Raw genomic sequence first — 25,783 nt, forward strand, 5'->3', positions numbered from 1 at the left:
AGGAGGAAAGCAGATGTGGGTAGCAGAGAGGAGCGAGACCCAGACAGGGAGGCAGATGAGGTGAGAGAGGAGAGAAACTGAGCGCAGGATGCTAAGCAAAACGGGTCTGGATGATGTCGATGAGGAGAGAGATTGTGACGGTGCATGCGAAGGAGGAGAGACGACCGCAGAGGAGTGATTGACGGAGTCAGGAAACGAGAAATGGAGGAGCGAGAGAGGAGGGGTGTTTTACACTGGGAGGGAGGAAGAGGTGGGGAGACTGCTGCGAGAGATATGGAAGGAGGGCTTGAGAGAAGGGAGGGAGGGGGGGGGAGGAAGGCGTGTGGCCGCTCACAGCTACACGGTGTTCTTGGCTTTCTGCCACGGGAGGAGGCGCATGAAATCCCCAGAGCCCGTTAGAGCACAGCCAGCCAGGCTCCCGGGCCAGCAGAGCAAGAAAACACGTCCATAGAAGGAAGGCGGCAGCAGAGGAAGGCGGCAGCAGCTAGGCACAGGCGACAGCGGGCGACGAGCGGAGACAGGGCAGCATCCAGGCTGTTCCATCGCAGAGAAACGCCGGCCCCCCGGTGCTAGACCGGGCCTAGCATCGCGCAGCATCCCGTCTTCAGCTCAGCATCACCGACCCGGCACGCCCCGGACACTTACGCGGAACTTTTCGACAAAATCCCCCTTCTCGGGTGGATTGGGGGTTTTTGTTTCCTCGTTATCTTTGTAACTGGGGAACAGCCAAAGGTTGCCAGCTGCAAAAGGGGGCAACATCTTCGCAGAGGGGTCCTCCGCCTCCCTTCCCACTGGAGTTTCGACGTGGCCTGCGTGGGCTCAGCACATAGTTCGTGAGCTCACTGCATGCAGTAGGGTGGCCTGCATTTCGAGGTGAAGTTTCTCGGTGGCGTGAGTTGGGAGCCTCGGTCCTCTGCCGCCTGCCTTGGTAGCCTGCGTCAGTGGACGCACCGCTCGCTGACTGTGCCCAAGAGCAAAATGGGAGATCGCCCGAGGGATGGGTTTGCCTATCTGGCCGTCCTGCTTCTGCTCTGGCCGGCTGAGCACTTCTCCGAAGCCTGCAGCTGCTCCCCCATCCACCCCCAGCATGCCTTCTGCAACGCGGACATAGGTAAGTGGCCCACGCTAGCAGCGCCGGATGCCCGGCCTTCTGGACCGGTCCTGAAAAGTCACGGGGACCTGTCTGGTATCAGGCGTATGTGTGGGTGGGCAGAGAGAGAAGGCACGTGCACTACTCCCTCACGAGAAGGGGGCAATGGGCGGGGGGCAGTGGGTTGCATAATTGGGATGAGCCGTGGGGTGTGAGGGGTCATTGGTAGTGTAGGAGGGGGCTGCTTGGGCTTCCCTGGGATGGCGGCCACGTTAACGTTTCCATGGCGAAAAGTGTGGATGCCTCAATCATTTAGAAACGTACCGTTTGCTTACTTCATTGTAGAGGTGGCCACCACATTACGTTTATGGGAGGCAGTCGGTTTCTTGGAGGGGTGCCCCTTTGGCTCTTTTTTGGGAAGGTGGATTTGGACAGTTTCCGCTGGTATGTGAATAGTGGGCAGACCTACTGGGAAGATGGGCAAGGAATCACTTAAGTGGGAAGGTGGGCTTGGTACTGCTTCCTTTGGAAAGTGGGTCAGGCCATATTTATTGAGAAGATGCGCTGTGGCGAGGGAGCCAGTTCAATGGGAATGTGGGAGAGGGGGACCATTCGGGAGGTTGGAAGCGGACTGCTTGCCTGGAATGGTGGCCAGGTGGTCATTGTTTAGTTTTGTCTATTAGCTGAAACTCTTGCATTGAAGAAGAGATGGGAGGGGGCTGAGGAGTGAGGAGGGACACACAGCCTGTAAGCGTGGTCTGGTTGCTGAGCCACCCATTGATCACCTGTTAATCCCTCTAGCTATTACACACTACTTGTATCTCCCCACCCCCTGGGATCTCTTGGAGCTACCTCTATCATTTATTTATTTATTTATGTATATACAGAACGAACAATGCTCTTTTGATCACAAAAGAACATGGGTGAATTTACAATGGCGTTTACAGGGCAAATGGCTCTGCGAGGAATGCCATTAGAGCCAGAAGTCTTTATGTATGGGGTACACACAAAAGAACGTACAACAGAAAAGAAATCAGATTTAACGGGAAGCGGTGAGCTTCTTACAATGGGATGAGTTTGAGGGACATTGTGAGCAGGTTGTGGAGGGGTGTAAATGGAACAGTCACCGGGGACACTATATAAGTAGACATACATAGATTAAACAGTGGGCATTTTTAAGTGCAGGTAGGCGGTACGGCCAGCTGTGCTCGGGATGTAACCATGATGGGTGAAGTGCTAGAGTGGAGGCAGAGGAAGTGAGAGACAGAGGCAAGTTAGAGGCGAGGGACACATATTTGCTAGCAGGCAGATGGGAGGTATGTTAAGAGGGCAACTCAGAGGCAAGGACGTAGGCTTTTAGTTTGGTTTTGAACAAATCCATATCAACCAGTAGCATCAAACGTGGAACTGTATAGGGCCTGCCAGGGTTATTTCTTAGCAGTCATTTGGCAGTGATTGGCTCAATTAAAGATGTGAATGAGCTCATGGTGTAATAGAAAATGTCTTACCAAGTTTGCCCAACGCATTCAATGGAGACTCTAGGTATTAGAGGGGCACCCCTAGATCAACCACTATAACTTCAACAAGAGCCACTCTCCGAATAGCTATCGCAGCTGGTGTTTTCTTAAAAACCTTTACTTTAATGAAAATGTGATTTATCATAAAACATCACTAATCAAAGCACACCAAGACATCCCAGTGATTAGACACATTCCAAAACATTCAACCACTGATATGTGATCGTATTCTAGTGTGTCACCACTTCTATAATCTCCCTTGAAACATGTGTTATTGCACAATCCTACTGGTCTATTTCATGCATCCACACACATCAGCTCAATGTTTGTAGTCTCTCGGTAGGGTCTGAATCTAACTATACAGCTCATAGCATCATTTAACTGGCGTTGACACTCTTTCATATAATACTTTCTGTCTAGAATCACAATAGCCCCGCCCTTGTCTGCTTTTCTAATGATTATATCTTCATTCTGAGCCAATTTCGCAATGACTGCTCTTTCCTTCTTGCTTGTGTTGTGGTACACCCTCGAATTCTCCATATTTTCCCATTTAGTGATCTCCTTAAGTACCCTATTCTCCAACACTCTGGCTATGTGTGGGTGTGCAGATCACCGACAGATTTTGTAGGCGAGTCTGGCCCGTAGTTATACATAAGTTGGAAGAACTTGTGGAGGAAACCAGACATGTAGAATAAAAGGAGTGAACTGTCGAGCTGTTTGTTGTTTTTTAGCGAAAGTCACTGGCATTTATAATTTGTACTGGATTTAGTGCCTCTTGGTCGAACCGAGTGTTGCTCGGCTACACCAGGAAGGGAGGAATTAAGGTAAATGGGGTGACGTACCACAGATGTAGGTTAAATTCCTGTAGTATAAGTGAGATAGTTCATGCAATTGGCACCCTCGTGTTTGCACTTAGAGGACAAGCGAATGAGAAAGGGAACGAGGAAATGATTGAAGAAGATTTTAAAGACTAACAATAAGAGTTGGGCAGAATTATATAATACGGAGTAAGAAGCTATGTGAGTATATGTTGCTATTATAGGAGTAGTAAGAAGAGTGGTCGATTAAAGGAAAGGTTACTAATGTGACCACTCCTCACTTGTCCACAGGTGGTGTTTTACTGTAAAACGTGAAGGAAGAGGAAGATATTGAATCTCATATGGCAATTGGATTGTCGAAAGTCATAATGCATTATTGATATGATAAAAATGTACTTGAATTAAAGGAAGAGGAAGACTGACAGATGGATTGTTCAAAGTCATACGGTATTAATGAAATGACTAATAATATACGAGTGTCACCCTCCCCTGAAGAAGTTCCTAGTATTGTTTTAATGACTGTGGAAGGAATGAAACATGTTGGGCTGTGTTGGATTGGAGCACTAATGTATTAGAGCCGATGTGTGTAGATGTATGAAATAGGCCAGTAGGATTGTGCAATAACACATGTTTCAAGTGAGAATATAGAAGTGGTGACACACTGGAGAACTATCACATAAAAGTGTTTGAATGTTTTGGGATATGTCTAACCCCGGGATGTGTTGGGGTGCTTTGATTAGTGATGCTTTATAATAAATAATGTTTTCATTAAAGTAAAGGTTTTTAAGAAAACACCATCTGTGGTAATTATCTGTAGAAGGGTTCTTGTTGAAGTTACCAGGATTGCTATCAGCATTGATAAGCAATATGTGTCCTTGCATCTGTTGTGTCCACGGAAGTCCTGTTAAACACAAGCCTTGGCAAAGCCTACAATTTTGGCTTATGTCGGGTATTAGATGCGCATTTCAAAACACTTGTGTATAGGCGCGTTATAAATGCCTTATCATATATCATATCATATCATTTGTCGGGCGATGACATCATATGGCGAGGTACTCGCGCCATTTTCCGCTGTTGCCATCTTATGGCTAGGTAGTAGTGTGTCGGCAGTGCCTGGAAAATGTCTGCCTCATGTCTACACTTTGTCACTGCTTCTTTAGAGGTGGGCTGGAGACCAATCTACTGAAAAGGTTAGGGTATGTTACGTATGAAGATTGGGCAGGGGCCAGATAGTTGGGAATGTGGGCTGAGGCGCACGTCATTGGGAAGGCTGGAAGTAGAAGATCATTTTGGAGGTCATGAAGTATTACTTTATTGGCAATGTGGGAAGTGGCAAACTCATTTCGAAGGCTAGCGTGGGCTCAATTCACTTAGCAAGGCAACAGGAAATCACTTCTCGTCTATTCCATGGGTTCTTCACAGAATTAAGAGTAACAAGTTCCAAATGTCATTGGTCATTAGAACTAAGAGGCTACACCCGTCTTGCCATCATGAGGGTCATAAGTTTCCTTGATGATGGGCATCAGTCCATCACGCGTTAGTCTTATCATGGCATGGGCACTAGCTTTGGCACTACAAGGACCATTAGCCTCATCTTATTACAATGATGGACACCTGTTCTAGCATGATGGCTCTTAATCTTATCGAAGCAATGGGCACGGCCCTTCCTACGGGAATGACAGCCATGAATTGTATTTGAAAGGAAAACACCAGTCTTACCATGATGCCTGTCCATGCTTTCTCTTCTCGAAACAATGGGCACGAGTCCTACGGATCTGTGTGATTACTGCACATTTTCTAATGTGACATCCGAAAATGTCGATTTTTATTTTTACCCCCTTTTCACCGCATTAATATATGCAGGGGGAGACCTCCTCGCAACCCCCACATCTCCCTCCTAGATTCATTATATACTGTTCCCATCACCCCACATATATATAGGGTTAAATGGAGATGTCGGAAATTGACATTTTCGAATGTCATAGTAAAAAATGTGCAGTAATTGTATAATCCCAGTTTTACCACAATGAACGCCATCCTTCTTATCGTGTTGGCGGCCACCACTGCTGTCACCATAAGGGTCAATGTTATCATTATGGTGGCCACCAGTCTTGAAATAATAAAGGTCATTAGTATTCTCACGTTGATTGGTAAGAGTTGTGCTAAACTGAGGGCCCTTGCGCGCCAGTCCTGTAGCGAGTGCCTATAATGATGGGTAACTGGTCTGCAAAGATGGGCGCCATTAGTCCTAGCAAAGCGATGGGTAGCAATCTTACCATAACAAGGGCTTATGTGGCTATCATAAACATAAGCACTAACCTAGCTTTGCTGATGGCCCTATGTCCTGCCATGCCATTGGACACCGTTCTTACGATGATGGGGATCATGATTCCCTGCCACATGAAGAGCGTTGTCCTTATCTTGACAATGGGCCCCAGTTCTACCACAAATGACAGGGTGACCCAATGAGTGACAGTGTAAACGAAAGAGGTGCAAGAAGTGGGGCATGCAGAGAACCACAGGGACAGGAGGAAGATGGCTGCTGACAGAGATAGACAGAGGGTTCTGAGAAAAGGCGGAGACAGGGAGACAAGGAGGAGGATGAGGATCGAGGCACTGACAGAGGCAGGGATAACATGAATATGGACAGGAGGAGTGTCAAAGATCATTGAGGACAACAGATTAATAGAGGGGGAGACATGCTTGGGAGCAGGGAGAAGGGAGGGAACATGAAACAAGAAGGTGGAAAGAGATCAGATCGGTGCACACTGATGGGTAGGGATCAAGATGGATCCAATTTCAACTCTGTCTCTCGCCACCGCTTTCACCTTGCTCCTTCCGTGTCGCTCCATCTTCTCTCTCCTTTCCTTTCTCACTTCTACCAATTCTGTCCAGTCTCCCCTTCTCCTTCCTCCCTCTCTCTTCTTTCTTCACTTTTCGTTGGCTTGCTTCTGCCAATCCTCTCTGGATTCCCCTTCTCCATCCTCTCTCCTCTTTCCCCTCTCTCACTTCTACCAATCCTCCCTAGTCTCCCCTACTCCTTCCTTCTTCCTTCGTCTTTCTTCTCTTTTCTTTGTCTTGCTTCTGCCAATCCTCTCTGGATTCACCTTCTCCTTCCTGTCTCTTCTCGCTCCCCATTCCCGCTTCTTCCAATCCTCTCTGGTGACCCTTTCTTCTTCCTGCATCATTTCCTTGGGCGTCACTTCCTCTCAGTACTGTTCTTTACATGGGAGGGGGTGGAGAGTCGCTCTCGCACTCCTTATCTGCCCCTACTTCAGAAACTGCTGATTCACTTTAATCTGAGTGCCCAGCATTAAAGACGTCAAACAAGTGAGATTTGATGGTTTCAGCCAAGGGATTGAGTTTTAAGGGGATAAAAGCAAATTCTTGGGTGTGAGGGGCATTTGGACTGACCAAGAGAGAGACGGATCCAAGGCAAGCCTAATGAGGAACACTGTGTCCCAATATTTAAGCTACACGCCTTTTGATTCAGGGTGTGCACCAATGTTTGAGCTTGGTACCAACGAGTTTGGTGGTATTAGCACGGTTAATACCACCAGACATATTTACCGCTAACCCCATAGTTAACAGCGAAAAATTCACAAGATATGAGTTTTGGTTGCACCCCATTTTGAGGTGCACTAAGACTTCACTGGGGCATGGAGAAACTACCCCTGGTGGTAATTCTGCTGGTGTTAATTCGTCCCCCTATTCTAAAGGCAATGCATTCTGGGAACCAAACTTATAATTCGACGGGCTGAAAAAACAGGCAGTAGTTCAATTTACTGAAGTTTATTTCTCTGTCCGCCAAACTGGGAATGAGGGTCTAATTAAGAGAGACTGCTCCTAAGAGTGTCCCTCAATCCCAGTAAGTGGAGGCTACACTCTAAAGTGTGGAAGCCATAGCCAATGACAGAGGCTGTAATCCAAACATTAAGACACAGTAATGAGTGAGGCTGCTCCAGAGTGCAAGGCCTACTCCTAAAGGATTGGCACTAGGCTCCATCCAAAGAATAGGGCTGATCTAAGCTGGAAAAATCAGAATCAGGTTATTTGTCCAGGACCCAAGGTCGCTGGGGTCAACAGAAGCCAAGACACTGGACCATAGAGTGGCTGGGAATTGTACCTGAAATAAACTAGGCAGATCTCGGCTGCTTCTTTGGATTAATCAAGGCTTTCCTTTCAGGGATAATGGTGTGGGTGTGGCCTTCTACAGATATTGACTGTTATAACAGGCCATTAGGATTAGCGTTGCAACCAATAGAGTTTCTGGGTATGCAAGCATTAACCACCACTATTGCTTCTGAGTACTGAGTCAGTTGAGGGGCTTTGTGCCTGTTGTGGTCATAAACATGCACACACGTCCTTAAGAGGAACGGCCTTAAGAGCAAGACAGAGACTGGGAGCACGAGGGAAGAAGGGAGGAAGAGGAGGTGCGACTAGAGCCTGGAAACGGAATTTGAAAGGGAAATAAATTAAAGGTTCACACATCCAGAGGCTCCTGCCGATTTCTATGCATGGGAATGGAACGTGAGTGAATGATGAGAGCGCGGCTCATTCAGGTTTAAGACCCGACAAAATAACTGGCGATAAAGGGAAACGGCCCTGTGTGTTCAGGGACAGGGAAAAGGCAATCTGCCCGTAATGTGAAGGGCAGTCCAAACAGTTCAGGACGCCGATCCTGGCCACAGTAGAGCAAGGAGGGCAATTCGGCCGTAATGAGAAGGGCAGTCTGCAGGTGATGACGGAAAGAAGCGAGAAACAAGAAATGGAGGAGGCACCCCGATAACCCGGGCGGGGTCCTCCTCCTCCCTCCCCCCTGGGTAAGTGGGAGGGACCAGCCGAAGCGAAGCACGGCAAAATGGGGAAAAAGCCTGCCAACAGCCAACAAAGGAAAGGGGCGGGGGATGCCCCTTCATAACGGGCGGGCTCCTTGCTGCAGGAAACATCCAGCCTCTGCAGAAGGATGCCCGCCCTGATACCAGGAAGGATTTTGTTTTCAGTTTGGGACTCTGGTTGCTGTTTGGACACTGATTCAATCAAGGATCTAACAGCAGAACAACAGCTGCAATGCCCTTCTCCTTCACCTGTAGCGCCAAACAGTTCCACTAATCCCCGCACGGCTCAAACTGGGAGATCTAAGAAAAAGGGACATTCAAAACAGAGCAAGATCAGGGGAACTCTGTACCAACTACATTAGTCCATTCAAGGAGTCCTCCAGACCAGGTGGAAGAGGAGGTTTCATCAGTGCCGGCTCAAACGCCTCAAGAGATTCTGATCTAAGTCGGAAGGTGGCAAAAGCACCGGTATTGGTATTACCTACAGAGTCCCCAACACAGGAGCCTGGTCTCAGTCAACCTTGCAACCAAAGTAGGGAAGATACATTTCAAGGTACTATCATGGGATGGGAATTTGTGGCACAGGGTTCTGTACATCGGGCCATGAATAGAACGCATATGTAGAGGGGGTTTCAGGAAAACCCCTCAATATGTGCTCTGTGGTCCGACGACATAGCACACGTGGTTTTCCCAAAATCGGGGATTAATAGATCTGTGTGTCACTCTGTGTGTCACTTTACATCGAATGCACTTTGCACAAATAGTTTGGAAGGAACGAGAACCTTTACAATCGGTGGGCTAAGAATTATTTGATCTGAATGCAGCAACAGCAATGACAGACTTTTTAACTTCAAAAATCCCTCTCCACAACCTCAAAGCTCAGACTTTGAGTACAAATATACTGGCAGGGTCTACTGTGGTATCTCCAGAGGACTGGTCTTGGCAGGAAGCAGCCATGGAAATGTTTTCTAAGATCACATCAGCAAAATAAGTTCTCTGGGATGGGGGGGCTTAAAATTGTGTCATGGAATGTCTGTGGTTTTATGAATTTAACAAAGGGCATACAAACATGTGTGGGAGATGCTAGTATACTTCTAATTCAGGAGTCTATGGCTACCAGCCCTATAGTGCTTGAAGGCTTCCATACATATTGTAAAGGGGTAACCAAGGGCACCAGGTAACGCCCCCAAGGTGGTTTGGCGATTTCAATCGACCTTAAATTGATGTACCATCACCACGAGGTTATCATTTGCTCAAACAACCTATTGGCAGTCAGTGTGTCTTTTGCGGGCAGTGTGGAAGAGTTTCTATTCGTCAGCAAATATTGGAATCCAGCTAAGCATGCCCTGACAGCTTTTCTTGAGTCTTTGGATAGGTTTCTGGCTGGCTGGCTGGAAGAGGGTAACACTCACACGATCATTCCGGGTTGGATTTTCATGTGAATTGTGTAGAGGGAGATACGTTTGAAGATCGGGAGGTGTGGTCCTTTAATCCACCCTTGGGAGAGGGGTCTCCAGCGAATGTGTGGGTAACCCACTTGAACAACTGGGACTTGGAGATCTGTTTGCTGGGGGAGGGTGTTATAGGTCAAGCATTCTATACATGGCTTAGGGGAACTAAGAGATCGTGGATTGATCATTTCTCTGTGTCCATGTCGTTGCTGTCTCATTGTGAGTCGCTACGCAGGGGCCCGCCTGCAGGCACCGAATACTTGCCCTTGATACTTAAGCTGCAAGTAAACTTTAAACCTCTCTCGATTCTGCCTGCTATAGCTTTCATTTCGCCTGTGAAGGGTGGGTTGATGGTGAAATTGAATGCTACAGCATGCAGAAATGTCCTGAACATATAAGACCAAGTGGCTAAGACTGGAGGAAACTTGACAGAACGTTTTTCTGCAGAGGCATTTAACCACACACTAAATAATTGCCTTAAACTACTGGCTACGGAAGGAAAGTATATCAGCAATAAAGTTCATCGCCACAGTTATGATGGTAAAATAGCTTGGGCTAAAAGACAAAATGGAGGCCGGACTCACTCATTCTCTGAGTACAACATAGGAAAAAATTAAATCCAAGCTCGCTATAAGGGGCTTGTTAGACTAATTAAGCGAGAGGTCTATATTGCATCGAACAAAGCTATACTCCAAACATCTGGTGGGCAATAATCATGCCAACTTCTGGTCCACGGTTAAGGAAGCAGTGGAAGGCTCCTCTACACAGACAAGCTGTGAGATACCAGAACATATTTAGCTGGCGTATTTGAAGGAGAAATTTGCTTTGCCCGAGGGGGGGTGAGTGTTCATCTCTTACAATGGGCCAGAGGGACTGGGGTGCATGTGTATAGTGGGAAGAAGACATTCGGTGGGCCATAGGAAAACTAAAGCCTCTAGAGCTCCAGGTCCTGACGGAATTCCCCAAGTGCTCCTAAAGCAAAATCCAGAGGTCTGGTTGGAACCTTTGTTGACTCTATTTGAGAGTATTTATCAAACCGGTAGGATCCCCAGTACCTGGCAGCAATCAATTATCATACCAATCTATAAACAGGGGGATTGAGCAGACCCAAGGAATTTTAGGCCTATTGCCCTATTGGGCGCCATCTAGCAAAATGTACACTTTCTTGTTACTTAGAGATCTCTCACTGCCGATAAAATCACTAAATCTACTTTCTAGGTATCAGATGGGGTTTCGATCGGGCATGGGGACTTACCTAGATGCCACAATAGTTTCCCATTTATCGGCAACAGTAAGAAGGGGAGTGGTGAGCCTGGTTTTCATGGCATCTATAGACATGTCCAATGCCTTTGATACAGTGAGCCGGGCGACTTTATGGAAGAAACCTGTGCGGGGGATCAGGGTAAGGTTGACCAGGGAGAGGGCCATCTCGGCACCCGTCCCCACTTTTGAGGGGCTTGGACAGGGTTGTGTGGTGGCCCCCAGCCTGTTCAACCTCTATATGTCAGATTTGGCTTAAGTGTGAGAAACGCGAGTTACAAATCCCGTAAAAATGCTGTCACTGATACTGGTCTGTTGATACTGGGCTGTTGCAGATGATATTTTTCTTTTTGATAAGACTCCCGTTGGACTTTACGGAAAGTTAGCCCTTCTCCATCATTATGCTGTTTTAAACAACCTAAAAATCAATGGGCGAAAATCCAAGGTGGTTATCTTTTCGACAAAAAAACGACCAAAATCCTATCTGTGGAAGGTGGGTGAGAAAATCCTGGAAAGGGTCTTGTCTATGAGATGTCTAGGGTACAATGTGACCAATGCTCAGTCAATGGGGGCTTGGAAGGCTCTCTTCAAGGGAGGATTTATGCCTCTCATAACTAAAATGAAGAGAGTGTATTCTCCGCTATGTCGGTATTGCCTGGTGCTCTTAATTTATTTGCAGAAAGTTGAACCGACATTCCTCTATGGGCTTGATATTGTGCCATTTGATATGGGACATCTCTTAACATACTGCAGAATATACTGCAGGGTCAGTTTTGGAAAAAACCTTGGGCCTGAACAGCTCTACGCCTAATTCGGGGGTGAGGCACGAGTTGGACCTTACCTCTCTGGCAGAAAAGTCTGTGTGGAAGAAGCTGGCGAACATGCTAAATTCCTTAATCCACCACACAATTCCCTTTACCAATGTCTGGGTGACCTGTCAGGTTTACAGTCAGCGACCACGGTAAATGAGTACAAGGTTAATATGTGCAGGACTTTGCACTGGATAGGTTTGTCAGCAGAGGAACTGAAGGTCACGCCAGGGATGGTCAAGGGGAAATTGTTTGCAGCCGATTGGGTTGAAATCCTGGATTTGTTGGCCACTTTCTCTCTAAAGGGAATATGCGAATTTTAGGAGAGGAGCCCTATACTTTCTTTGTTCCACTTTCCGAAAATTCGCGGGGTCTATTTGCGTTTCCACTTAAACAAATGTCCTACTCTTGAACGGAGGAGCAAATGGGAGGAGTCGGTAATAAACAGTGACTGCATGTTTTGTTTGGAAAAATCTGAGAAAACGCTAAAGCACATTGTTTATCATTGTGCGGTTTTTGGGGAGGTGAGAAGACGTTTCTTTGGTGTGTTGACTGTGTCTGAAATATTCTGGGTTAGGCTGATGTGGGGTAATGTGGTGAAACTGATTTTAGCTTTGTATGCTTTCTTATGTGTTTTCTTAAAGAAATTAGATGAATTAGTGAATCGCTATTAGTAACTGATACTCTATGTTATTACTGGTATTTGGTTTACGGTTTTGTTGTGAAAGGCTTATTTTTGTAGGCCATATAACAATGGAAACTATTTTCTTAAACGAATCCCGGATCTAGAGCTGCTACTCGCCCTGATCTGTAGACTCAGTCACTGGCCATGGTCGCAGCTCTCAGATGGGCCGTTATCCATTCTCGCGGCTAGACTCTCCATCCGATGGGGAGGTCCGCTGCTTTTTCTGCAGTGGTAGAGATGAGCACTGAGTGCATGGCCTTAGCTGAGGAGTTGTTCTTAAAAAAAAAGCTGCCAAAGCCTTAGTCCTTCAATTCTATGTCCAGATCCACAAGTGGGGATGAGAATGTGTGCGTGTGATTCTGTGTACAGACCCCTATGGGGTAAATGTGGTGCCTGGGATTCTATGTACAGATACTGGTTGATGTAACAGTGTCTGACGGTGGCACTGATTGTGCAAATGCCTGTGAACAAGAGCGTCTGTGTAACTGGGCTCCAGGGGTGTTGCTAGGTCTACGCTACGCTAGTTTTGGGACTGTCGGGACTGGGGGCTAGCTAGCCTTTTTGCTTGTAACCCCTGAGCTTCTATACGGGGCTACAACCAAAGACCCGGGGCAATAGCCCCCTCAGCCCCCCTCCTAGCAACACCTCTGCTGGGCTCCTGATACAGATGTGTAGAGATGAACAATATGCATGACTAGGCTCTGGATATGTGTACAGATGCCTGTACAGATGCCTGTCGACGTGACTGCCCGCCCGTGTGACTGGAATTGTTTGTGCATATACATGATGATAATGTGTCTGACTGGTATTATGTTTAACATGTATGTACCTATGTTGGAGATAGTGTGGGTGTCACAGATCTTGCATACATTTAGGGTTGACAGTGCGCGTGTGCACGTTGGATTCAATGTGCGTGTGCCTGTGTGCATGATGGTGTTTGCGAAAGGGCTTGCGCCCAGTTGCATGAGTGATGGTAATGGCATTCTGTTTACAAATACCTGTGGAGGTGGCACTCTGCAGGTCTGCGATTCTTCGAAGAGAGATCAATGTAGGTAGCTGTGGGTGTGATGGGAGGTGGCGGTATACAGCACCTGTAGACTGACAGTATGCAAGTGGTCTGCTACGTGCACATGCCTGTTGAGTGGATTGTGTGTGAGACCCTGTGTGCATATACTCATGGGGTAAGTGTGTGTGTGACATGTTTTATTGGTTTTCTACAATCCCAGGGATTTCTGCTCATTCAGCATTGATGAGTGACGTTCCCAATTGGGTGTTTTCTACTGTGTACCACATTGGCTGGCATTCTGGGAGTGTGAAGATTAAGGGGACGTTCCTGCTGTGGCTTAGCTTTCCTACCATTCAAGCCATGCTGGCCATAAAGGGGAGTGTGCCCGCATCTTCAGAGATCCACAGGCATTCTGAATGGGCATACACAGCAAGGGGCCAACTGTGTCCCACCTTGCCTGGTGTTCTGGGAGAGGGAGACTCGGGCAATCTTAACCGTTTTGGGGGCCCAGGTCACGGACAGCCTTGGGCCCCCATGCCGAAACCCATGTCCCCCCTCTCACCTGCCAAAACTCATGCCCCCCCCGAAACCCATGTCTCCCTCCGATACCATGCCCCCTCCCAAACTTCAAAATGAGGGGATTACATACCTCGAGTCAAATTCAACAGATACTCATCTAGGCTTTGAATGGATTATCTACTTGTTAATAAAATATAAACATTACACATCTTAGTGTCCTGGTTCCCCCAGAGGATGCCCTATATTAAAGACATGTCCACTCTGTTTTGCACAAAGGGAACCAGTGCCAAGATGTTGCACCAAGTACCAATGGGCACACCGAGCTACATCAATACCCAGGATCCTCCCACTAGCAATGTACTGGAGCCATGCGACTGCTATGCTATGTACCAATGTGTGGTCTTACCATATCAAGGTCTCCTTAGCGAGGATATGGGGAAATAACCATGGCAGACCAGTCCAAAACAAATGAAGAATACAGGGACAAATATTATGAAATGTGCAAATCTACAGCAAGCAGTGCCAGAGGACGTGAAGCCATAGTGCAAGGCAATGCATTGTAACTGGTAGAATCCCTGACTGCTGGAGAAATATTCCCTTTATTGGCATTCAATGGGATCTCTTCTGAGGCGCAGTAATGAGCAGCATGTAAAGAGACTGATGAAGAGGGACTTTCTATAACCCTGGTAATGTTGACAAATGCCCACTTTTCTCATTATCCTCTTCAGGACCAATACTTTCGGAAGTGCAAGTCGACCGTGGCAGGCGAAATTGCATTGGCAGCGAGGATTCCTTCCTCCAGAGAGAGACGGACCGTTAAGAAAAGGACCGCCCATCTCCTGCAGACCTACCCACACCTGCACCCACAAGCCCTGGAGCAGGGGTCCAAGGTCTGGGTTGGATGCCCCACTCTGCCTGATGGGTAACAGTGACTGACTGCACTTCTGAAAGTATTGGTCCTGAAGAAGATGACCCCACTGACTGTGTCATCGAAACCGGTCGACTCCGTTTTGTTGTGACGATATCCTTAAAAACTATTGGGATACTGTGTATTTAAACTGACCACGCATGACGACTGCCTTGACGACACAGTACTGATGATACTGATTTGATGAAACAATGAACAGCTAGTGAAGTAGTTAATTCATTGTATTGTTTTGGTGCTTTTATTTATTTATTTATTCATTTAAATTTGTATAGCGCGCAAGCAGCCCAGGGGCATTGAGGCGCTGTTACTTGCATGAGCTTAGTTACAGGCATGGTATCAACAAGAGGCATATTACAGAAAGGAACAAGCACGGTTATCATTGCAGATTATGCGGTTGGTAAATACAACTTAAGCAGTGGGTCCTATGGTTGGTATTCATGCTGCTGCGAGGGACCTTATGAGAAGAGGGTGGTTTTCAATGCTTTGCGGAAGGCTAGGAGGGAGGGCTCACTGCGGATGGTGGGAGGTAGGGCATTCCAATGAGTGGGTGCGAGATAGGGGAAGCTGGATCCACCTGCTCTGGATCTTTTTACTAGTGGCACAGAGAGCATGTTGGTGTAGGGTGATCTTGTTGGCCTTGTAGAGGCGACGGGGTGGATTCTTTGTGAGAGGTAGTCGGGGGCAGTGAGATGGATGCATTTGTGTGTCAGTGTGAGAGTTTTGAAAATTATTCTCTCCTTTATTGGGAGCCAGTGGGCTAGTTTTCTGGCTTCTGAGATGTGGTCCCTTTTGGCAATACCTTGGGCTGCTCGGAGAGCATTATCCTGGATGATTTGTAGCCTCTCCAAGTTTCTTTTAGAGGTTCCTAGGAAGAGTATGTTACAGTAGTCTAGCCTGGAGCCGGTGATGGCTCTGGCTATGTTTGTGCAGTTCTCTTTGGAGAGGAAAGGCCTGACTGCGTTGATCAGTTTAGCATGATATGCGGCTGAGGAGGCAATGGCGTTGACTTGTCTGTCCATGGAAAGGTTAGAGTCTAGATAGACTCCAAGAGTTTTGACTGAGTCTGATACAGGGATTTTGATGGTGTCGATGGTGAAGTGACTGAATTGGGAGTCAAGTTTTTTTAGCGTTTCGGGGGAACCTATCAGTAGGAGTTCTGTCTTGTCAGAGTTGAGGCATAGTCCATTGTCTGCCATCCAGGCTTGGATGGTGTTGTAGAGGTTGTTAAGGGTCATGGCGTCAGTGTCGTAGCTGCCTGTGAGGGTAAGGAGGATCTGGGTATCGTCCGCGTAGTTAGTGTAGGATATACCCATAGCGTCGAGGATGAGGAAGAGGGGTCGTGTGAAAATGTTGTAGAGTGTGGGGGAGAGGCATGAGCCTTGGGGCACGCCAAAGAGTATGGTAGTGGGTGAGGCAGAGGCTAGGTCGGAGAATACTTGCATGGTTCTGTCTTGTAGGAAGGATGTGATCCATGCTGTGGCGTCAGGGGAGAACTTGACAGTGGAGGAGAGATGATGGCAAAGGACGTCATGATCTACGAGATCGAACGCTGCAGATAAGTCAAGGAGTAGGAGAAGAGCTGGTTTGCCCATGTCTCTGGCATCGTCCATTTGGTTTTTCAGGTCCAGTAGGGCGGTTTCAGTCCCATGTCTAGGGCGGAAGCCAGATTGGCGGAGTCCCAGGAGTTTGTTTTCTTCGATGAAGTGCTGAACCTGCAGATAGGCTGCTTTGTCGAGTATTTTGAGGAGGAAAGGGACAGTGGTTATGGGTCTATAGTTGTTGGGGGAGGTGGGATCGAGAGTTGGTTTTTTTAAGAGGGGGCGGACCCATGCTTCCTTGAGGGAGGTGGGGACCTTCCCTGTTGCGAAGGAGGCATTAACAAATGCTGTCAGGAAGGGAGCAAGCGCTTCAGTGCAGTCCTTGATGAGAGTGGCTGGGCAGGCATCACCTTTACAGTTGGATGCTTTGATGTTCTTCATTATGTTAATGATGTCCTTTTCCTGTATGGATTTGAAGGAGAAGGGTTGGGGAGGGTATTGGGCTGGTGGTGGGACAGGGATATGAGTATTGGGCAGGGCTTGTTTGGTAGCTAGTATTTTGCTTTGGAGGCGGCTCAGTTTAGTTAGCATTGCCGTTTGAATTGCGTCGCACCAGGCTTTGTCTTTGGTGAAGTTCTGGGGGGTGGGAGTAGGAGTCTCGAGCTCCCTAAATATTGCAAAGATTTCTTTAGTGCTGGATTGGGCTTCCGAGATTCTGGATTCAAATGATTTGGATTTTGCCCGGGTGATAGCTTTTTTGTACTCCGTAGAGCAGGCTTTAAAGAGCAGCTTGTCTTTGTCAGTGTGGGACGTTTGTCGTACTTTGTTATCTAAGTCTCGAACCATGCATTCTGTGCACACACTTCGCTGGGGGTGAATAAAGAATGGCGCATTGCCAAAGGAAATATTCAGACAGAAAGACCTATTTTTCCTTTTTTTTCCATTTTTATAAAAAAATACAGACCGAAAGCAGATTCATTTCCGTCTGTATTTATGTTTAAAAATCTGAAAAATGGAAAGCTGGAAGCCTTACTTATAATGCACTTGATTCGAGTTTGTCCACTTAGGAAGGACTTTAATGGGTAAATGTTTCCATTATCTTCCGTACCTTTAAAGGATGAAAAGCTGAGCCGCCCCTGCCTGTGTTGGACAACTTGATGGTCATGTCAACACCACGCGACCATTTCTATTGCAGTCCACACAGACTGATAAAACTCATGATGTTTGAATTAAAGGGATTGCTAATAGGCTACTTAATGAAGGACGAGGGGCCATGTTCACCAGGTCGTGAAGAGCTTGCTCTCTTCTGGTCTGTACTTTGCAATTGGGGGACACATGCAGTTAGTTGCTGCAGGGTCAGACCGGGGCATACAATTAGCTCAGGCACAAATGAAAATGGGATCCAGGGTCGCCAATTACATGAGTAGTACCCAAGGGTAAAGTCTTTGGTAAAAATGAGTTGCAAATTCTTCATTTCAAAGAATATTTGTTTGGCAACAGTGGTCAAAACTACTAGCTGCATATGAAAGTAACTCTACCAACTGTCCCACTTTCACAAAAAGAGAACTTACAGACAGTAGCATGCTGTGCCTGTACTTTGGTCATTGCCCATGGTCCTAAAGCCCAATCCAAGCCTGTCCTCCCTCACATCCCATCTCAAAGGAAGGCTGAGAAATGTATTTCGGGAGATGAGTTAAACCCAGAGGAGGTGATATGCACAGGAGACCTTTTTGCAACACTCCCACGTCCTGGTTAGAACTCACATACAACCTACTTATCAGCTCCAGCTCACACAATAGCTTGAATGCTCTCACTTCTACCAGCTGCCCAGGATTTACCCCATTCCTGTGAACAGTGCCCAGGAAAAGGAAACCCTAATAGTTTCCCTAATAACCCTAATAGGGACACAGACAGGAGCTGCACAGACTAAACTGACAAGCCATTTATTTTGCTCAAATTCAATTGACGTTTCAACTCACTTTTCTAAATGAAATGTGCAAACTCCAAAAGATGTACGCTGCTTGGCTCGTGCCACACCCAGTCCTCTTCTATCAGGATTCAGGCAGCCGCAGACTGGCAGAGACTGGAAACGAAACCAGGGTTCAGGTCATCTGATTGGCTACTGAAAGGTGCATCATTGATTGGTTGCTATGCGAGGAGGCCAGCTCATCAGCGGCTGAGCAGAGCCTCAGCCATACCCAACATGAGCTGGCTGGCCCACCACACCCCCTCAGCCCCTCCATCAACATGGTTTTTATCATCATTCCTGTCACCCCACTGGCGCCAGGGCACTGCTTCCACACCACCAGCAGTGAACCTGTGCCTGGGCCCCATCCCGGTTACCAGTCAAATGGTCGAAAACATTTGGTCGACAGACAATTTGGTCGACACCATTTGGTCGAATGCCAAATGGTCGAATTTTTTTTTTTTTTGTTTTTTACCCATTTTTTTGTTTTTTTTGGGGGGGTCCCCCCCCAACCCCCTTTTTTTTCTTTTTTATTTTTTTCCCCCACACGAAAACCCACAAAACACATATATATATATAAAAAAAAAAATTCGACCATTTGGCATTCGACCAAATGGTGTCGACCAAATTGCAGTCGACCAAATTGCAGTCGACCAATTGACAGGACACCCCCCATCCCTTTATTGGTTGCTTGGTGTCTGGGGGCTGTACGCAGGGAGAGGGGGCAATTATAGTGTGTCTTTAAAATAATGTGCACCTGCAGGCTTCGGCTCACCGGCTTGGCTGCATCTTCTTTCCTGGACAGCCCACCCAACCCCCAATCAACAAAAATACTTTTTTTGTATGTGCAAATGTGACATTTTCAAATTTTAAAAAAGGATGTTCTTTTTAAATAAGCAGTGTTTTTTGTCCTAGCCAGCCAGCTTCCCCCTCCAAGCTGGGGACCTGACTCCCCCACCTCCAGTTCCAGTTCTCCCTCTCACCTCCCCCCTTCAAGTTGGGCAGCAGGTGGGCCTCCACCCCACACAGGATAGGAAGGTTGGGGCCTCAGGACACGTTTACCCACCCATAAAGATGTCTCATGCTGGCTGTATCCTAACTTGCTTGGTTTTCAGGAGCGCTGGCTGATTCACAGCTCTGCTGTCACTCTGCACCGTTGCGCCCGGATAGCTAGAGGGCTGCACTCAGCGCAGCGGATACTTAGGGAGGAGACAGAACTGAAGTCAGGTGCTGATAGAAAAGCCAAGGGTGGAAGAGGTTCTACGGGTTTACATCTCTTTAAAGGGTCGCCATGCCCAGCACTGGCCAGGAATGGGCCCCTTGACTGCCTTTCTTTCACCTACTTCTCCATCCTATCCTTTCCCCTCTTCTTTATTTCCCTCTTTCCCATTCCCGCCCCATTTCCTTGTCTGCTTCCAACCTTTGCCTTCTCTCTGCTCTTCTCCTGTCCATCTCCTCTTCTGCACATCCCCTTCACCTGTTCTTCGCTACTTCTCGTTTCCCGTGATGACCCGTTACTCCTGCCTTTCACCTGACCTCAACCTATGCTCTCCCTGGGTCCAGATCCTTCTGTCCATCTCCTGTCCTTCTGGTAGACTTCCTTTTCCCTGTCCTTGACTCTCTTTACCCCTTTGGCCTTACCTCCTTTTCTGCTGTCTCTCCCTTGACTTGACTTGACTTTGTATAGCAAAGCGAACAGGCCCACTATATTAGTAGCGTAAACAAACAGACATAGACACCATACACCTAAAAAGGCACGCGCAGGGGAATGAACCAGACGGTAATCATTTGAACAAAACTGCCTGGAGTCCATGTCTGAATTAGGTCCTTAGGTCTGGAGGGAGGGCATTCCAGATTCTAGGTGCTACATTGGAAAAGGACCCCTGGGAGACCAGGTTGAGCTTGGCTCTGGGCACCTGTAGGAGGCCCGTAATTGTAGGAGGCTCATCTTCCTTCTACTGCACTTCCCAAACCCCTACCGTTCCCTCTACGCTTCCCTGCTGGTCTGTTTACTCCGATGCCGCTATTCGCCTTTCTGTCCTCCAGTTCCCCTTGTTATTTTGTCATCCTGCCCTCATCCTTCCTCGTGCTTGCTTTGCCCTCAGCCTGCCCTTTGCCGCCTCTCTTTTCTTCCCGGCCTTCCCATGTGCTCCAGCAGCCCTCCCTCCCTTCCCTGTGCAGTTTGGCTGGAGCCTGGGGTACTTGGCCCAGAAAGTGCATTGCTCTGTGATCCGCTCCACAAAGCCGCTCTGTTTCCTCTAAATCCTCCTTTTGATGCATTTTTGTCGAGTGATTCAGCAGCATGTGAGAGGAAACGCAGGACCGCGCCACCGCATCACCACACCGGTGCTGTGCCAAGCATCCCGAAACCTTAAAGGCACACAGCTTGCTGGGGCTGATGACGAACGTGCCTGCATGGCATTTCCTACCACTACAGCCACCACATGGACCATGAACCCTGCCCATGATCCTGGGCTGAATTCCTACACTATGGGGAAAGCATAGCAGGGACAGGCTGGCCATTAAAAGGATCAGGGGTTCACCCAGTGGGGTGGTAGCATCAAAGACTCCAGGGCTGGTCTCGTGCTGCTTTAGGACTGCCTCGTTGCATGTGATCACTACCCCCTCCCTTCCTTCTCAAGCCATGAACGTATGAACAGAGACAAAACAGCTACAATCACACGTTAGCAATCATCATTGTAATCTCTTGTCAACCACATCTGCACAGCTTATATTTACTTGCAGAACCCATAGTTGACTGTGTTAGGTACTTGCTGCTTCGATCTGTGGTCACGCGGAGGATTGGCGCGGAGTGCGCGCTCTAGTCCAGGGCCAAATCAGTTGTTCTTTCTGGGGTGGCTAAAATATGTGCCATTGTGATATTAACACAAAATCTGCGAAGCAAGGTAAGAAGCACTATCGAAAACACACCATTATCACCTCTGTTTATTTTTCACTGTGGCCCATGCACAATGCTGTCAGAGCCAAGTGTTTAAGAGAGACACCTGGGGCCAGATTCTTCAAAAGTAGTGCAAATGAAAGGAGTTCAGAGAATGCCCGCATTGAATTTTAGAAATGCTTAACTCGCCTTATTCTCCAAGGTGTCCTGCGCACTTCAAGAGGAGCTGGACAGTGACACAAAGATGCGCTGTCCAGCTCCCTTGCACCAATCACGTGGTTCCTGGGAGAGCATTTCACAAAGACAGTCCCTTAAAGGGCTCATCTGTCAAATACTCACTGAAAAAAAAACATGTCCATCCCTGCTTGGGGGATGGAAATGGAAGTGTGGTAGCCAAAATAACCCTGCCATGATTTGCACGGCTGCGCCTCCTCTGTACTTGTTCCCAGCATGCTCAGGGGATGACCCTACTTTCTGCACATTTTAAATCACATCCCATTTGTGAATTCGGGCGGGAAGCGATTTTAAATGCGCAGAAACGCACCCTGATATGCGCAAGTGGCCAAAGAGGTGAAAATGGCGTCTGACTGACATCTCTGATGCGCTCATCCAGATGCCATTTCTGAACTGGCTCACGCCTTTGTTGCCGCAAATGATGGCATGCTCTAGCTCATCTCATCACTTGCGCCAGGAATGCTTTGAGAATCTGGCTCTTGGTGTTTAAGAAACATTACATTACCTGGTGACCCAGCCAGGATAGCAATGGGTGTGGAAGTCTTCTTTGTGCTTCTGAGCACACAGGCATGCACAGTGTTGTGTATGACCGGACTATTTGAAGGTTTGTTGAACTGGGTTGGGGTCCCTGACTGCCCCGGGCAGCTGGTGGCCAACCAGGCTACTCATGAAGAATGTGCTGGAAATTCTACCATGGGAGATAAAGGAAAGGCTAGAATCCCTACCACAGGATTACAAAAATGAACCGCCTGGTATCTCCAGACCAGGGATTCGTGAAATGGCGCAGCAGGGAACCTCTAACAGGGGTGTAAATGATTGTCCTGGGATCCCTCCAATGCGGTCGATGAGTGGACTGGGCTAAAACCTTTTAAAATTAGGATAACATTAGGCTAAACTGATGGACTAGGGTCCTTGCCACAGAGGCCAGGCATCTGACACAGCCTTTTGTAGAAGATAATACTGTGCGCCACTTGTTCGTAGTTTGAAGGAGGGGGAAAAATGAGATGTGTTCTTTTACAAAAAGATGGCGGCGTGGCAGAGAGGGGCAGGATAGAGGCAATGCAGTGAAGTACAAAGTCAGGCTATTGCCACAGAAACTTAATGGAGTAGTACAGGATGAGCGGTACCATCTTAAAGTATGGTGTGTTACAATAGTATACATCACTGGCAAAGCGTATGTGGAGAATCGTTTCCCATCCTAGATGCCACATCAAGAGTAGTATGTCCAGTTTTGAATGCCACATGTGGACTATTTCGAAAGGTTATGAGGTCGCGTCAACTGTCTGATGCCTCTGGTCTGACATAATGTGTCCAACTAAAAGCTGATACTCTGTTGTGCCTACACGGCACATACCACACAACAGAAATATCGCACGATGCACGTTCGACACATCACTAAGCGCAAATGCCCAGACATTCCAGCTACCACACAGTGTGCACAACCAGACAGCATGGTGCATACACCCACACCACATAGAGCACAGCCACACCACACAGCTCGCACACCAACGCTATACATACAGCCCACACTATACACAGACACATAGACTACACTCAATCTTACAAATCATTTTATATTCTGGAAGCCCTGTTGCTCGCAAATGAGTTGTTAGCTTGCTGTTTTCAGCAGAACAGAATAGGACCCAAAATGTTGTCCTGTAGGCTTGGCTTCACTGCCAGCACATGTCCTGGGAGGGGGCCCCATTGGAGGAAAAAATATATATTTTTTTCCAAAATTATTTGTTTTCTTTTTGAATTTACTCTGCATTCATAAAGAAATGTAGTTTTTCTGCCTTCTTTATGAAGGCAGAGAAACTACAAAAAGAAACGTTCTTTTTTGAAGTCTGAGGGCACAGCCCTCCCCATGGCATGGAAGATCCTAGGCTGGAGGTCTCCATGTCATGGGGTGAGTGGAGCCCTATGACTTCTAAAAGAAATACTTTATTTTTGAAGTCACTCTGCCTTCACAAAGAAATTATTTCCGTTATGGTTGGCTCCTTAACAGAAATAATTTCTTTATGAAGTCAGAGTGACTTCAAAAAGAAACAATGGGCCTCATTACAGGTTTGGCGGTAACCGTGCCGGTGCTACCGGCAGGTTGCCGCCAGACCCGTAATAATTTACTGGTGCCCGACATCCCGGTAACACTGTGTGATTACAAGTCGGGCGCCGGCAAATGGTAAGTCCCCATTTCCAACGGACTCTATGGGAATGGGGACCACAGAAGCACCAGCACGTTAATAACGGGGCTGGTGCTTCTGTGAAAACTCTGCGAGTGGGTGCCGTTCCGCCCGCCAGGTCCGACCTGCCGGGCGGGACAGCAACCGCCTGCAGAGCTGAATTATGCCGGTCCGGAAAAAGCATAGTTTCCAGACCGGCATAGTTGTATTGAGGCCCAATTTCTTTTTGAAGTATTAGGGCTTCTCTCAACCTCATGACATGTGCATGTGTGAGTGTGTGGTGAAAGGGTGCACACTTAAATGTATGGGTGGGTGCCTGGGTGTGTGTGCCTTTATGGTGAAAGGGTGCACACTTAAATGTACGGGTGGCTACCTGGGTGTGCCTGTATGGTGAAAGGGTGCACACTTAAATGTATGGATGGCTGCCTGGGTGTGCCTGTATGGTGAAAGAATGCACACTTAAATGGATGGATGGCTGGGTGTGCGTGTGTGTATATGGTGAATGGTGTGTGTGCTTGCGTTCAGGGGCGCAACAAAACCTACATTTCGGAGGCTAACCCTTCAGATGTTGGGAGAGGCGCTAACGTCATCTGCGGTGGGGGAGGGGCAAACATATTTGTTTGGGGGCATCTCATTTCTTTATGCATTTTAATGAGACTATTCTTGTGCAGCTTCAATGTTACAAGCAGTTAACTCTCTCCTTTAAGTTTGAAAGCACCCACTTATGGACTACTGTGAGAATGAGTGGTCTCCTGTTCCCCCTCTACCCTTCCAATCACTCCCCTGGCATGCAAGTATTAAACCCACATCACGATTTCAATTGCCTAAAAAATGTGGCATTTGAATGCAGGTACTAATTAGTGAAACCCAGGTGCCATTTAACATCTGTGTCCTGTTCTGTCTGGCAACTGCTCTGAAGGTCAGTCAGGTCGAGTCAACGTAGCCCAAAATTTCAGGGGGTGGAGGGTGCTGAATCCCAGTCAACTCAATGGTGTTGCACCAATACCTATGTTTAATGCCTTGATTACTCATTACTCCTAGCCCTATTCTTCCTCGTCCCAGTGTGTATGAGACAGTACTTGTGTATAAGGCATGCTTCCTCATACACATACATAAGCTCTGGGACAAGGACGAGGGACGTGAAGGTAATTCTGGGCCCTGGAGCTGATTTTGGAGGTTGGGGTAGGGTTGGGATCCAGAGGGGATGTGTGGGGGGGGCAGGATTGTGCAACAAATCATAATGGTTGTCCATGTCCAGACTAAGCAGGCATGATATGTGGTATTAGTGGCTAGAGAGGCATTTTGGTGCAGCCAGTCTAGTCATTCCTCAGTTTGGTATGACTTTTTTTAACTGGGCATTTCTGATAAAGCAGTCCTGCTAAGTGAATTACCTGGCTAGACTGCCATTTGTGTGCTGTCAGTCTAGCCATTTCTTCCTGCAGCATTGTATATTTCTTTGGGCATCTGTGATCAAATTATATGATATGAGTCATTTTTAATGCACCTGTACACAGGTGTTTCTAGGCACAACAAGACAAGTGAGGGAAGATAGAGGGAGGACAAGACAAACAATCTTACTAGGCCTTGTGTCATTCAGAATGTCCAAGTGCAAGAACGAGAAGTGCAAGGGAAAAGGGAGGGGGGAAGTGCAAGGGAGAGGGGAGGGAAAAACAGAGCAGCAATGCTCTGAGTAAGTGCAGCCTGGCAGCGGGGCTCTGGATAGTTCAAGGAGAACAAGGGACTATAGGGTTACAGGTACAGCCCCTAGGTGTGTGGTAGGTCCAGAGGCAGTGCAAGGGTGACTGATCACGAAAGAGTCTGGACTCAGTGAGACTCTGAGGGTAGCCAAGCAACCAGTCGGTACAGCAGACAGGTAGGTCAGGTAGCCCAGCGGGGGAGGGAGAGAGAGAAAGCAGAGAAGAAGAAAGTTTTGAGCTGCTTCTGGACCATCAGGTGGTCCGGCTCAAGTTTGAGAGGAGCAGGGAGGCTATTCCAGAGGGAGGCACCTGCAGAGGAGAGCGATCTACCCCCACCCTCTGCCTGGA

The 25,783-nt window shown here is 47.6% G+C and overlaps 1 protein-coding gene across 1 annotated transcript in view; it reads left to right on the forward strand.

Moving 5' to 3' along the window:
• The first annotated feature begins 315 nt into the window (after positions 1 to 315).
• The window catches only part of TIMP2 (TIMP metallopeptidase inhibitor 2), a 158,795-nt gene continuing 133,327 nt past the window's right edge, over positions 316 to 25,783 (forward strand). Inside the window, exon 1 of the mRNA XM_069655230.1 lies at positions 316 to 1,111. Coding sequence (XP_069511331.1) covers positions 979 to 1,111 — 133 coding nt within the window. The 5' untranslated portion in view covers positions 316 to 978. The remainder of the gene's footprint in view (positions 1,112 to 25,783) is intronic.

Source organism: Ambystoma mexicanum, chromosome 3q (assembly GCF_040938575.1).
Source record: "Ambystoma mexicanum isolate Mex_15411 chromosome 3q, UKY_AmexF1_1, whole genome shotgun sequence".
Classification (NCBI taxonomy): domain Eukaryota; kingdom Metazoa; phylum Chordata; class Amphibia; order Caudata; family Ambystomatidae; genus Ambystoma; species Ambystoma mexicanum.